Source organism: Callorhinchus milii, unplaced genomic scaffold (genome assembly GCF_018977255.1).
Source record: "Callorhinchus milii isolate IMCB2004 unplaced genomic scaffold, IMCB_Cmil_1.0 Scaffold11, whole genome shotgun sequence".
NCBI classification, from domain to species: domain Eukaryota; kingdom Metazoa; phylum Chordata; class Chondrichthyes; order Chimaeriformes; family Callorhinchidae; genus Callorhinchus; species Callorhinchus milii.
This window is the reverse complement of record NW_024704752.1, coordinates 1,541,457-1,557,227: the sequence shown is the minus strand read 5'-3', so window position 1 is coordinate 1,557,227 and position 15,771 is coordinate 1,541,457. Positions and strand designations below refer to the sequence as shown.

The 15,771-nt window shown below is 45.3% G+C and overlaps 1 protein-coding gene across 1 annotated transcript; it reads left to right on the top strand.

The window, feature by feature from the left end:
* Window positions 1-4,616: 4,616 nt before the first annotated feature.
* LOC103187994 (5-hydroxytryptamine receptor 3A-like) lies at window positions 4,617-10,983 on the top strand. Its single transcript, XM_007907777.1, has 9 exons — window positions 4,617-4,707; window positions 5,789-5,952; window positions 6,046-6,090; window positions 6,658-6,767; window positions 7,169-7,338; window positions 8,282-8,442; window positions 9,092-9,302; window positions 10,177-10,401; window positions 10,739-10,983. The coding sequence occupies exons 1-9, from the start codon at window positions 4,617-4,619 to the stop codon at window positions 10,981-10,983; spliced, it is 1,422 nt and encodes a 473-aa protein (XP_007905968.1).
* The last annotated feature ends 4,788 nt before the right edge of the window (window positions 10,984-15,771 follow it).

The window sequence follows — 15,771 nt, the reverse complement described above, 5'->3', positions numbered from 1 at the left end:
TGTGTATATACACTGTATATACTGTCCACCTCCCTCAGTGTGTGTGTACACTGTATATACTGTCCACCTCCCTCAGTGAGTGTATGTACACTGTATATACTGTCCACCTCCCTCAGTGAGTGTGTGTATGCACTGTATATACTGTCCACCTCCCTCAGTGTGTGTGTATACACTGTATATACTGTCCACCTCCCTCAGTGTGTGTGTACACTGTATATACTGTCCACCTCCCCCAGTGAGTGTGTGTACACTGTATATACTGTCCACCTCCCTCAGTGAGTGTGTGTACACTGTATATACTGTCCACCTCCCTCAGTGAGTGTGTGTACACTGTATATACTGTCCACCTCCCTCAGTGAGTGTGTGTACACTGTATATACTGTCCACCTCCCTCAGTGTGTGTGTCTACACTGTATATACTGTCCACCTCCCTCAGTGAGTGTGTGTACACTGTATATACTGTCCACCTCCCTCAGTGTGTGTGTATACACTGTATATACTGTCCACCTCCCTCAGTGAGTGTGTGTATGCACTGTATATACTGTCCACCTCCCTCAGTGTGTGTGTATACACTGTATATACTGTCCACCTCCCTCAGTGTGTGTGTACACTGTATATACTGTCCACCTCCCTCAGTGAGTGTGTGTACACTGTATATACTGTCCACCTCCCTCAGTGAGTGTGTGTACACTGTATATACTGTCCACCTCCCTCAGTGAGTGTGTGTACACTGTATATACTGTCCACCTCCCTCAGTGAGTGTGTGTACACTGTATATACTGTCCCCCTCCCTCAGTGAGTGTGTGTACACTGTATATACTGTCCACCTCCCTCAGTGAGTGTGTGTATACACTGTATATACTGTCCACCTCCCTCAGTGAGTGTGTATATACACTGTATATACTGTCCACCTCCCTCAGTGAGTGTGTGTATACACTGTATATACTGTCCACCTCCCTCAGTGAGTGTGTGTATACACTGTATATACTGTCCACCTCCCTCAGTGAGTGTGTGTATACACTGTATATACTGTCCACCTCCCTCAGTGAGTGTGTGTACACTGTATATACTGTCCACCTCCCTCAGTGTGTGTGTATACACTGTATATACTGTCCACCTCCCTCAGTGTGTGTACACTGTATATACTGTCCACCTCCCTCAGTGAGTGTGTGTACACTGTATATACTGTCCACCTCCCTCAGTGTGTGTGTACACTGTATATACTGTCCACCTCCCTCAGTGTGTGTACAGTGTATATACTGTCCTGTAGCTCAATGGTTAGAGCACTCGCTTTGCAAGCGAGAGACCTGAGTTCAATTCCAGGCAGAGGGCGAAACCTTGGGCAAGTTTCCTTACTCGACTGTTTGTGGGACATTGCTGTGCGCAATTGGCTGCCGCGTTTGCCCACAAATATACAGTCAATTCACTTTACAGTGTGTTCTGTGAAGCGCTTTGGGACGTCCTCCCGACGTAAAAAGCACTATATCAAATGCAAGGATTATTATTATTACTGTCCATCTCCCTCAGTGTATGTACACTGTATATTCTGTACACCTCCATCACTGTGTATATACACTGTATATGCTGTACACCTCCCTCAGTGTATGTGTGTGCACTGTATATACTGTACATTCCATCTGTGTACACTGTATATACTATATACTTCCCTGTATGAGTGTGTGTGTGCGCTGTATATACTGAACACCTCCCTCTGTGTGTGTACTGTATATACTGTAAACCTCCCTCACTGTGTGTGCTCTGTATATAATGAACACCTCCCTCTGTATGTCTGTGTATGTGCGCACTTTATATACTGTACACCTGCCTCAGTATGTGTACATCCTACATGAAAAGCGCTATATAAATGCAACTTTTTGTTGTTAGATACACCTCCCACAGTGTACACAGTATATATATCTTCTATCTTTACTAATAAAGTCTGTGTGTCTGTGTATCCGACAATCACACAGTAACTGATTAACTTAGAGAAATGAATCATACCTCATCAGAAAGATCTTGCATGGGTATATTATTTTGGGGGGATCTCCTATAGTTTATGAGCTATATTAAAAAATGCTTTAATGAAGCCCCAAAATATGAGATATGCATCGTATTCTGCCACTACGTAGTGTCAGAGGAAAGCACACACCGTTCAGACAGAAACATCTATATTCTGTAACAAATGTATGGCACTGTCTCCTGCTTGTCATGGGAGCTGGAGTCCTTCATGTAGGACAGACAGACAGACAGACAGAGAGACTTGGAGAGACACAGAGAGAGACTGAAATAGTTGTGGATTGAGTGACCAAATTATTTTTTCTTAAAGGATTATTATTCCCGGAAAAGCGATCCGTCAATCGACTAACACCCGGGTTCCTACTTGCTGGCAGGTAAACAGAGGCGTGTGAAGTAAGGAAACTTTCCCAAGGTTTCGCCCTGCCCGGGAATCGAACCCAGGTCCTCTCGCTTGCGAGGCGAGTGCTCTAACCACTGAACTACAGGACTAAGCTACAGGACTTGTATATAACAAAATTACACAGAGTTAGAGATTGCCAGGGCAACGCAAAGAGTCAGGACAACGAAGAGGATTTGGATGTTTTTAATTTCCTGTTGTAAGATGAAACAGATGAAGTCAGAACACATCATAAATTGAGCTGAGGGGATGAGGCTCTATCTTTCCTACAGTGGAAAATATAGCTCAGAAAGGACAAAACATAGGCTCAGATTAAAGTCCGAGCTTTAAACACAAGCTGGAGAAAAAAGGTTCTTATAAAATAATATCTTCAATCGCAGGAACCAAAATCATTCATTTCTTGACTGGCCAGAATCTCCCTTCTCTTTTCAAGTAATGCCATGGGATCTTTAACGACTATCTGAACAGGCAGACGGGACCTTGGTTTAAGGTCTCATCTGAAGGACAGCACCTCCGACAATGCAATGCAATCCCAGCTCTGCATTGGAGTGTCATCTTAGACACTCCACAGCAATGCTGGGGGCGGGGTGGGGGGGAGTGTTGCATCGTGGAGCACATGGGTCAAAAGGGTTAAAGGAGGTCACAGAGAAAGACCGTGCAGGGAATATGAACATGAGGATGTTGAATTCAATCTGTTGGAGAACAGGTGGAGACAAACGAGAATGGGGTTGATGGGTTCGTGGCGCCCGGCGCCAATCGACTAACAACCAGGTTCCTACTTACTGCTAGGCAAACAGAGACGTGTGGAGTAAGGAAACTTGCCAATGATTTCGCTCCACCCGGGAATCAAACCCGGGTCCCCTGGCATGCGAGGCGCTAACCACTACTCTACAGGACTCCATATGCAAATCTCCCCAAACTAAAGGCCTGTCAGTGACGTCTGAAGCCGCTCCAGTTACAACAACACTGAAGGTGGGAAGTTCGGTCACCAGGCAGAGACAAGTGGCATATTTCTGGAGGTTGAGACGGAAAGCGGTTGATTGCTTTCTACTCTGATAAGATTGAAAAAAACGAAAGGTTTTCAAACAGCCTGGAGCCAAGTCTGCAAATAAATGCTGCAAGCTGGGGAGACGGAGTTTAATTTGTCATTTTGTCCCATGTTTGTTCAATATTCAGTTGCTATGTAATAAAGCACAAAACTCTCGCGCCAACTGGGCATTGTGTGTGTGTGTGTGTGGGAGGGAGGGGAGGAGAGGGGAGTGAGGGTGTGGGGTACATTTGTTATAACTCTTTCAGAGTGAGTCCAGAGTCTTGTGGTGCCAGGATTGGGGTCCTGTCAGCGCTCTGAGGCACTATCCTGCGTGAAAGATGCTATAGAAATGCCTTGGGACGTCCTCCTGACGTGAAAGACGCTATACAAATGTAACCTTGTTGTAAATATCTTTCTGCTTATCCAATTTTGCTGGTCTGTTGGTAGCATTCTCACCTCCGAGTCAGATGGTTTTGGGTTCAATCCCCACATCAGGACTTGGAACTCATGTAGTCCAGGCTGACACTCCAATGTCATGAAGTGACACCGGGAGAGAGAAGCTCGCTTCTGTTTAACACCCACCTGAACAGGCACAGTTGGGAACTTGGTTTAATATCTCATCCGAAGGACGGCATTTCTGATCAAGCAGCGCTCCCCTAATGCTGCATTGGCGTGTCGGTCTAGATGTCAGTTCAAAGTTCCTGATGTGGAGAGCTTGAATCCACAACCTTCTGACTCAGAGGCGAGAGCGCTACTGACAGAGCCAGGCTGACATGATAGCTTGTTTTTCCATCTGATTTAAGGCAACAATACTGTCAATTCACCCACAAAATCCACAGTCAATGACTTACAGTATATTCTGTGAAGCGCTTTGAGACGTCTCAACGACATGTTAAGGAGGTATATTAATTGCAAGCATTATTATTGTTGATAATAATAATATTAATAATAATAATACTTGCATTTGGACTCCTAATGAAACAGAAGCTCCGTGTTAATGAAAACATACAATTGGATAAACCTGGTATGTAGACAGAAGATTCTGCTTCCAGGCAAGAGAACGTTCAAAGGGTTAATTTAACATTCAGGAAGTGAGTTGGACGTTGGTACCTGCGGTTGTGAGCTGGCAATGCCTCACACTCCCCTTCTCTTGAACGACACTGGCTGCCGACAATGGATGAAACCAGGCAGGTTGGAGGACTCAGATCAAACAATCGCCTGATCCCCTTCTTTCTCTCTGTCATGGTCGCTTCTTTGATGGAAGGTAAGAATTTTGGCCGGAAATATTGGAAGTTTTATTATGGTCAGCCGGATGTCTGACAAGTGCAGAAACCCATCACCACGTTTAAGAGTAACCAAGGGAGCTGAATTTATAAAACACACAGCGCGACACTGTGCAAAAGAAACTCTGAAACGCTTTGGGATGTTTTGACGCAACAAGCTCTGTATGAAATGCAAGGGTTGTTATTTTTTTATTAAATAGGGACTCATTTAAGAAACATCTCAGCACAATGATGGGAGGTCAGGGGTCCATCTCCACCTTATCCCTTCCTTCCCCATCTTCAGATCGCGCCTGAAGACCTTGCCCTTCGATCGTGCCTACGGTCACCTTCCCCTTCCCCCTGGCTCGGCGTCGTGCTCCGCCACTGTCAAGCGCTCTGGGACGCTGCCCTGCGGATGAGATCATTGGGCTAAAAAAGGCTTCTTCAACTAAACCTCTCTTGTGCTCTTCTGAAAGCTTGAGATGGTCCTGAGGTGTTGATCTAACTGAGGTGTTTAAAATGATAAAGAGATTCGATAGGATAGATACTGAGAAACTATTGTATCTGGTAGGTGGGGGAATCCAGAACAAGGGGGGCATCACCTTAAAATTAGAGCCAGGGCATTTAGGAGTGAAATCAGAAAGCATTTTTTCACACAAAGGGTAGTTAGTTGGAATCTGGAACTCTCTCCCCAAAAAGCTGTGGAAATCGGATCAATTCAAATGTGCTAGACTGAGGTGGGTAGATGTTTGTTAGGTCAGGGTATCAAGGGATATAGAGCAAAGGTGGGTAAATGGAGTTGAGGTACAGGTCTGCCATGATCTAATAGAATAGTGGAACAGGCTCGAGGAGCTGAAAGGCATAAATAAATTATTATTTGGTTACTCAATTCATGACTGGTTTAGGGCACTGCTGTGTGCAATTGGCTGTTGCATTTCGCCCACAAAATATAAAGTTAATTCATTTTAAAGTATATTCTGTGAAGCATTCTCAACAACGTGATAAGTTGTTATATCAAAGAAATGCGAGGATTATTATGTTCCTATGAAAGCTGTTGGAACAATTGCTGCATTTCCGCTCCAGGACCCAGTGACTGCGCTCGCCCCAATCTTGCGGATTTGGATGGAATACGTTTCTTAAAGGCGTTCGAAGACGTGTTTGAAAGTAGTGCGATTCGGCCCGTCCAGAATTTCAGCCGCCCTCTATACATTAACCTCACCGTCATCCTTCACGCCATCCTGGGAGTGGTAGGATTGCATTGGAGTCTTTGTAAACGTCAAACTTTATAAACGTCAGACTTTGTAAACGTCAGACTTTTAATACCTATTTTTTCTTTGAAGGATGAGAAACAGGAGACTCTAACAACGTACATATGGATTGAGCAGGTAAAGGAATCAGTTTATAGCCCCAGACAGCAGGGCATAAAGTCACAGGGTTAGTGCGCAAAGAGCAAGTAACAGACACCAGGATATGCTTCTCTATACAGCAGCATTCAAGAGTTGGGACAGGGGAACAGGAAGCTTGGTTGGTTGAGGCCACGTCACTGGGATTAGTTTAAGAAACAGCTGGACTGTATGGACGGACGCTCAGGTGGGGATTCTATAAGGATGAGATCAACGGAGATGAGTGTTAACTTGGTCCTGTTCTTGGGTTACACGGTTGATGCTGAACAACAGATGTACTCGAAACTTAGAGTATTGGAATCAAGGTTTATCACAATATAGCTAGTCAGTCTACATAAATTGTAGGGGAGCATTAGGATTCTTTGACTGTTCTGCTCCCAATGACTAGAGGTTGTGGAGACTTGTAACATGGTGGTAAGTGCGCTCGCCTCTCAAGCGAGAGGACTTGTGTTCGATTCCGAGGAGGTGGGGGGGAGCCTTATGCATGTTTCCTTGCCGCTGTTTGGATTGCGAGGATTATGATAGTAACACGGATGTTTATTCGGGTAGACCTGGTTCCACGAGTTCCTGATGTGGGAACCATCAGAATTTGGTGGAAAGCGGTACGTGGCTCTTCCTGTGGACAAACTCTGGCTCCCAGATACCTTCATCACTGAAATGTAAGTAGCAATCTCTGCCCACATTATCAATGTCCCCTTCAGGAAATCTTTTCTCAATCAGTGAACGAGTCTCGTGTTCAGGTTGTGCGTCACATTTTCCCCATTAAACGGGGAGATTCTCGCTTCGCTCTTCACCCTTCGCTTTACACCATGAGTTACAATTAATTCTTATCACTCCATCAGCAAAAAAAATACACTAACTGTGCTGGTGCTCACTCCCTCCCTGGAGCTCTCTACTCTAACCCCATTCCCTGCTCTCACCCCATGTCTTCAAATATCTATCCAATTCCCACTTTGCTGAAGTATAAGTGACCATCTTTCATCTGTAAGCAATAAGCCACGAGCAAAAATTGAGGGAAAGCTTGATACCATTAACTTGGAATTTTTTTTGTCCGAAACAGGGTTGATGAGGATAAGTCACCAATGGCTCCGTATCTCTACGTTCATTACACGGGGAAGATTATCTATGGAAAACCTCTGCGAATTGTCAGCTCCTGCAATCTCAACATCCTATACTTCCCCTTCGACATTCAAAAGTGTTCCTTGTCAGCCATGTCCATCACATTTTTCGGTGAAGAACCATGAAATATTATATCTCCATCTGTAAATCCCACTTTCAGGCTGACCGCTTTAACCATCCAATTGTCACTTCACCCTCCCCCCCTTCTCCCTTGCTCAGTGTTCAACCCCGCCTCTGAGACACTATCCTGCCTGAAGGACATAATCAGAATAATCCTTGCATTTGAGACGTTTCAAAGTGCTTTACAGAATCAATGTGCTATAAAGTGAATTGACCGTATATTTGTGGGTGAAACACGGCAGCCAATTACACACAAGGTCTCGCAAACAGTCGTGGATTAAGTGACAACATTTTTTTCATGGGATTATTACCCCCGGAAAAGCGATCCACCGATCGACTAACAGCTGGGTTCCTACTCACTGCTAGGTAAACAGAGGTGTGTGGGGTAAGGAAACTTGCCTATTGCATAACCTCTGCTACTGGATGCAATGTAAATGCAAGTTGTGTTGTTGGTATCTATTTCAACCGAACTAGCCTTGACATGAGTGTGCTTGAGGTGCTTTCAAGCTAAAATTCCCCTGAAACACTGACGTCTCAGTTAATGTCTCATCTGAAAGATAGCACTATCACTAAGGATGATGTTTCTCCCAGTATCCTGGCTGTCCATCCCCCCTAAATCTATATTCATTCACTTCAGGGCTGTTTGTTGGACATCGTAGTGTGCACAAATTAATTGCCGTTTTTGCCTACAAAATATACAGTCACTACACATGAAGCCCTTTGAGACGTTTTGACGATGTGATAAGGCAATATGCCAAATGTGAAGATTATCAAAAATGGGAAGCAACCAACCCATTCTTCAGTGCATTCGATGCTTTAGAAACTCGATAAGAAATCTGTTTAGAAATAGCGCGTATTAGTTGCTAAAATTAGCCACAGGAAGTCTCTGAATGAGCCGCGCAGCTTGGTTTAACCCAAAACGTTTGCCTTGCAGACACTGACCTCAAAATACATCTCGAACAGACTTCAGAGGATATCACGTCAATATCCCAAAAGATTATTCAAACAAAAGGAGAGTGGGAATTAATCAAAGTGAACGCTGTAGAAGGAAGCCTTTCTGTAGATGGACAAAGCTATGATATTGTATCCCTGGAGGTAAACTACTTTTATGTTTGAATGTTCACCACGGGATGAATTGTGAAATAATCCCGGTCTTGATTTATAATCCTATAATTAATCCTTGCATTTGATATAAAGCTTTTTCATGTCTTCTACACGTCTCAAAGCGCTTCACAGGATATACTCTAAAATGGATTGAATGTGTATTTTGTTTACCTAACAGTGAGTAGGAACCCGAATGTTAGTTGATTGGCCGATTGCTTAGTAATAATCCCTCCAAAAAAAAATACGGTCACTCAATGCACGATTGTATGTGGGACACTGATGTATACAATTGGATGCCACGTTTCGCCCACAAAATACACAGTCAATTCACTTTACAGTGTATCCTGTGAAGTGCCGTGAGACGTCTCAATGATGTGACAAGGCGCTGTATCAAACGCAAGGATTATTATAATAATTATTTGAGAATCTGACTCTTCTGTTTGTGGGACATTGCTGTGCGCAATTGGCTGCCGCGTTCGCCCACAAATATATAGTCAATTCACTTTACAGTATATTCTGTGAAGCGCTTTGGGATGTCTAGAAGACGTGAAAAGCGCTATATCAAATGCAAGGATTATTATTATTATTATTATTATTATTATTATTCTCAACTGCTGTATGTTCTTGTTCCCTTTTACAGCTGACGATGAAGCGAAGGCCTCTCTTCTACGTGGTAAACCTGCTGATTCCCAGCTCTTTCCTGATGCTAACCGACATCCTCAGCTTCTATCTTCCCACCCACAGCTTCGACCGGGCGTCGTTCAAGATGACGCTGATGCTCGGATACTCAGTCTTCCTGCTCATCGTGAAAGACCTGCTCCCCAACAATTCTGCCGGCACCCCATTAATAGGTATGACAACGATCCCTGAACCACCATCAACCTTCAACTCATCGTCCAAGCTGACACTCCACTGAAGTGTTGGAGGTACCATCTTTGGGACAAGCAGCTAAACTTTAGAGTTCCTGTAGCGTAGTGGTTAGCACACTTGTGTCGCAAGTGAGAGGACCAGAGTTAGATTCCTGGGCAGGCAAAACCTTAGGCAAGTTTCCTTACTCCACAAGTCTCTGTTTACCCAGCAGTAGGTAATAACCCGGTTGATAGTCGATTGGCGGATCGCTTTCCGGGGATAATAAACCCTTTTAAAAGAAAAAAAATTTGGTCACTCATTCCACGACTGTGTGGGACACTGCTGTGCGCAATTGGCTGCCGCGTTTCGCCCACAAAATATAGTCAATTCATTTTATAGTATCTTCTGTTAAGCGCTTTGAGACGTCTCTAAGACATGATAAGAAGCTATATCAAATGCAAGGATTATTATTATTAACTCACTGTCCAAGCTGCAGTGCTGAGGGGAGCTCGGCTGCATTGTCGGACGTGCTGTACTTGGAACGAACTGTTAAACCGAGGAACGTTGATGTCTATTTATGCACAGCAACATCGGCTAAACAGCCGTGAAGTGAATGATCAATTTTATCGCACGGGTGGGGTGGTGGGGTGAGGATAGGGGAGTGGTCAGATGGGATATTGGGAGAGGGAAACTCCCTTCTTTTTTCGAGGGGCGCTGTGGGATCTTTAACGTCCACCCGAACAGGACACAGGTGGAACCTCATTTTAACATCTCATCCAAAGACGGGAAGTGGCCGGGACGAGAAGGAATTGGAGTTTGGCTGCTCGGGAAGGGGGTGAGAATCTGACGCCTTCTGTTTACTTTCTCCCTTTCCAGCCATTTACTTTGTGGTGTGTCTGACCTTCATGGCAGTCAGCCTGATAGAGACCATCTTCATCATCAATATCGTTCACGAAAAGACGAACCAGAGCAGAGCCATTCCCAAGTGGGTCAGGGTGACAGTTCTCCATTACATGGCAAAGGTGTTCTGCCAGAGGGTGAGGGAGCCGTTATATCAGTCGGTGCCGACTGACATTCCCATCGTCAGCGTGGCCAAACAAGGTGAGGGGTACAAGGTATAGGGATGATGATAATAATAATTCTTTCATTTGATACAGTGCCTTATCGCATTGTTGAGACGTTTCAAAGCACTTCGTAGGATATACTGTAAAGTGTAGTGACTGTGTATTTTGTGGGCGAAACGTGGCAGCCAATTGCGCACAGCAGCGTCCCACAAACAGTCGTGGATTGAGTGACCAAATTATTATCATTTTTTTGTGGGGGGGTTTATTACCCACAGAAAGAGATCTGCCAATCGACTAACAACCGGGTTCCTACTTACTGCTGGTAAACAGAGGTTAACACTGACTCTGGTCTAACCAGCTGTTGCCTTCCACAGGTTGCGAGGACCACACGTCTGAGCTTTGCAGCTCACCTCAACTGCTCACCCTCCAGTCGCTGCTCAGAAAGATTGCAGAGGATGTGGAAGGTATAAAGCAACACCTGGACCAGCGCAGCCAAGAGCAAGGACTGAAGCACGAGTGGATCAGGATCGGGCACATCCTGGACTGCTTCCTCCAGTCCATTTACGTGTTATCCTTTGTTATCTTCGCACTAACCCTCACTGGCACCTGGGTCATGTAATCCCACACCAGGTTCCCAGAGAGATCCGGGAGTTCTATAGAACCATAGAATCTTACAGCACAGAAAGAGGCCATTCGGCCCATCGTACCAGTTTTTTGAAAGAGCAACCAACTAGCTAATCCCACTCCCCCGCTATTAATAATAATAATAATAATCCTTGCATTTAATATAGCGCTTTTCACGTCGGGAGGACGTCCCAAAGCGCTTCACAGAACACACTGTAAAGTGAATTGACTGTATATTTGTGGGCAAACGCGGCAGCCAATTGCGCACAGCAATGTCCCACAAACAGTTGTGGATTGAAAATGACCAATTTATTATTGTTCGCCCACAAATATACAGTCAATTCACTTTACAGTGTGTTCTGTGAAGCGCTTTGGGACGTCCTCCTGACGTGAAAAGCGCTATATCAAATGCAAGGATTAATTAATTAATTAATTTTGGAGGGATTATTATTAAGCTCTGTGTGGAGTAAGGAAACTTGCCCAAGGTTTCGCCCTCTGCCTGGAATTGAACTCAGGTCTCTCACTTGCAAAGCGAGTGCTCTAACCACTGAGCTACAGGATTATCCCAAAGCCTTGCAAATTTTGCCTTTTCAAATACATATCCAACTCCCTTTTGAAAGTTACTATCGAGCCATATAGTGTCACAGGACAGACGCCAGCCATTCCGATCCCAGGCTCCGGGGCTGAAGAATTCCACCTGGTCTTAGCCTTCCGGCCCTTAACCATTTCCCAATTCTTGCTAAATCGTGGAAAATTCTTACATTCTGTTATTTATAATAATAATCCTTGGATTTGATACAGCGCCTTAACACGACTTCGAGACGTCTCAAAGCGCTTCACAGGAAGGTGGAGTGACTGTGTATTTTGTGGACATAATTTTTATATAATTCTCTCCCCACTAATGTTGGTTATTCCTGACTCTAGCAGTTACCCCAACACACACTCTGGCGTCCCCCAAGCCTTGAATCTTGCCAACCTGCACCTAATATTTTCCGGATTTAGGTAAGCAGGATGCATCCCTCCAGGGAGAGGGAGAGAGAGAGAGAGAGATTGGCATTCCATTCCAACAATCTATCTCTGGAATTTCCAAGTCTAGGTAGGAGGCATGGGATTCGCAATCGGGTTTGGAGACTCTTAAGCAACGGTGATGGGTTTCCGTATGAGTCAGACACTCGGCTGCCAAAAACAAAAACCTGTGACTTTTATTAAATATCCGTAGAGAGAGCCCAGTGACAGAGGCTGTACCAATATTGCACTGAACCTGGAAGATAAGGGGTTAAAATAAATTGAAAATGGAGGAAGTGGAAAATAATCCCAGAGAAAATTCGGGTCCGTGTCTCAGACGGAAACACACAGCATCCTGTCAGCCTCGCTGCGAGAACTCCGAGCATCTCCCTCTGTAGCTGACCCTGTTTACGAAAATAGTTTCAATTAAATTATTAAACTGTGGTTTCAAAGGAGACGGAGCATGGAATTCCCAAAAGGATCCTCATGTTCACACTAGGCACTTGCCTCCTCTCTGCCGCTCAAGCTGTGCTGCATATGATAATAATAATATAGTGCCTTACCACAGCTATATATATTCTGTGAAGTGCTTTGAGACGTCTCAAATCGCTTCACAGAATTCACTGTAATGTGAATTGACTGTATATTTTGTGGGCGAAACGCGGGAGTCAATTGCGCACAGCAGCTTCCCCACAAACAGCCGTGGATTGAGTTACTGAATTAATTATTATTATTATTTTTGAAGAGATTATTACACCCGGAAATCGATCCACCAATTGACAAACAACTGGGTTCCTATTTACTACTAGGTAAAGAGAGACGTGTGGAGTAAGGAAACTTGCCCAATGTTTTGCTCTGCCTAATCCTCTTGCTTGTGAGGCAAGTGCTCTAACCACTACACTGTAGGTCTCCACTATCGTAGAATGTTCACAGCAACGTAGGAGGGCACTCTGTGTATCGTGTCTGTGCTGGTGCTCGCTCCCCACTGGAGCTCTCTACTCTAACCCCATTCCCTGCTCTCTCCCCATCATGTTTGTGCTGGTGGCTCACTTGGTAGCACTCTTGCCTCTGGGTCAGAAAATTGTGGGTTCAGACCCCCCAATTGCGCTCTGACATCCCAGTACAATCCTGAGGGCACACTGCATCATCACATTGTAGGAAGACTTCTCTGGGGTAAGACGGTAACTCCAAGGCTCAGGCTGCCTATTCAGGTGGACGTTTAAGAAACATTGACACAATTCCAAAAGAGAATGAAGTTTCCTTCTCCCATTGCCGTGGTCGAATATCCCCCAATAAGCTGCTTATTCATTCTGTGGCTGTTTGTGGAGACTGGTTGTGTGTAAATGGCTGCCTTGTTTGCGTAACATAAACAGTTACTACGCTTGACAGCAATTTCCCGTGAAGCGCTTTGAGACAGTTATCCACTGGGTGGCGCCCTTGTCTCATGAACCCTCTTTAAATGATGAATTGTTATTATTTTGGGGTAGAAATGAGTCACGACTGAAATCCCCCTTTTCTGTTTCTTTACTAGTGAGGCTGACCCATCCTAGGGTGTCAGCCTGCTCAATATGGGGCAAAATAGGTTCCCATTAAGTATTCTCCCCCCAGACCCAAACAATGAACGACCTAAAAGAGAACACGATAGTGAAGGGACACGGCTCAAGGAGAATGGCGGTGGGGGTTTGATTATTTGGGGGAGAGAGGGAATTGGGCCGTGGGTTTGATTCCCAGGCAGAGCGAAACCTTAGGCAACTTTCCTTACTCCATACGCCTCTAGCAGTAAGTAGGAACCAGGTTGTTAGTCGATTTGCGGCTCGCTTCCTGGGGGTAATAATCCTTCCCCTCCAAAAATGTGGTCACTCAAAGCACAACAGTTTGTGGGACACGGCTGTGCATAATTGACTGCGTTTCACCCGCAATAAGACACAGGAACTCCACTTTACAATATATCCTGTGAAACGCTTCGGGACATCTCAACTATATGATTAGGTGCTGTATTAAATTCAAGGATTATTATTATTATTACGTGAGAATGCTCATTCCCTGAGCCCACCAGTGGCCTGTGACTTATTGTCCCCATGGAGTGGGAGACAATGTCTACCTGCCCGACGAGTGAGTGGGGGAGGGGGGTGGTCAATGTCTCTCTGTCTCCATTATTCTACATCCCGTCAAGCTCGGGACCTTCCGGCGAGTGTAAGTCAGGTCTGAGCCACAAGCGGCCAACAATCCCACTTTAAATGAAAAACCTGGTGCGCTTGAGGGGGGCTTTGACTTTCACCTTCATCATCGTAGTCATCATCTAAAAGAAAACCTGATCGCCTGCGCGAGGTGTTGGGTGTGCGGACGGACGGACGGACGGATGGCCAGCCAGAGAGCCCTGCTAATCCCACTTGATCACATTTATCAGGAGCTGCTCTCGGACCCTGCCAAGGGCCAGGGTTTAACTCGTTCTCCCGGCTATCTGTAGGCTTTCAAGGGCTCGGATGTTCATTTCAACACCAGGTACAAAGCTGGGCTGGAATTGCTCTCTCCCAAGCCCTCGATCTGCCTTTCTGTTATTGTGTGTCAGCCCGGCTCAGTCGGTAGCTCTCTCGCCTCAGAGTCAGAAAGTTGTGGGTTCAAGCCCCCACATAGGGACATGGAATCACATAGTCTAAGCTGTCACTGCAATGCAGCACCGCGGGGGGTTGTGGGGGGTGTTGTGTTGTTGGAGGTGCCGTCCTTTGGATGAGACGTTAAACCGAGGTCCCGTCTGCCTGTTCGAAAAGAGAAGGGAGTTTATCTCTCCCGGTGTCTCTCACCTGCTCTTTCTCTCTGTCTCTCTCACTCCTTCTCTTTCTCTCTCTCTAGCCTGTTCTCTCTCCTTCTCTTTCTCTCTCACTCGCCTGAACTCTTTCCTCTTTGTCCATCTCTCTCTCTGTCTGTCTCGCCTGCTCTCTCTCTCTCTCTCTCTTGCCTGTGTCTGGGTTGGACATGAGCCCAGATCCCAAGATGTAAAAAGGATGGCATTCATTTCAACACTCCCTGCGCATAAATTAGCAGCTTTTTGCAGGACGCTTTGGCGCTGGATGTAGCCGCAAATTCCTTGTGTTTATCTCAATTATTAAAGCTGCTGCTGGTATTAGGAGCACGTAAATGGTTCCGTAAAGAATTCTTCCTCATCAGCGATTCACTGCTTATACAAACACAGCAAGAGGCCGAGCCTCTGTGTATCTGTCTATGTAAATAAATAAATAAATAAATAAATAATAATTTGGTCATTCAATCCACGAGACATCTCAAGGCGCTACATCAAATGCAAGGATTATTATTATTATTATTATTATTATTATCTCTGAGGCTCGGTGGCTTGCACTCTCATCTCTGAGTCGTCTTGAAGGTTTAAAACTCACGTGGGCCACTTTAAAATTACACTCTAGCCTGACACTCCAGTTTAATGCTGGAGGGAGGTGTGGATGTGAAGAGTGGTGAGGAGAGAGAGAGAGAGAGAGCACTGCATTGACAGAGGTGCCGTCCTTTGGATGAGACGTTGAACCGAGTTCAAGTCTGCGCCGGTTCAGGTTAGGGGAAAGCAGCAACACTGTCTGGAAAAGTAGAAGGGAGTTTCTCTCTCTCTCTCCCAGTGTCCTGGCCAATAGTCCCTCAGATTAAGCTCTTGTTCTCAGGCTGTGTGTATGTGCATGTGTGTGTTTGTGTACATGCGCGGGACCTTGCTGTGTGCACATTTGCTGCCGCATTTTGCCTACAAATCAACAACAGTCAATGTATTGAACGGTAA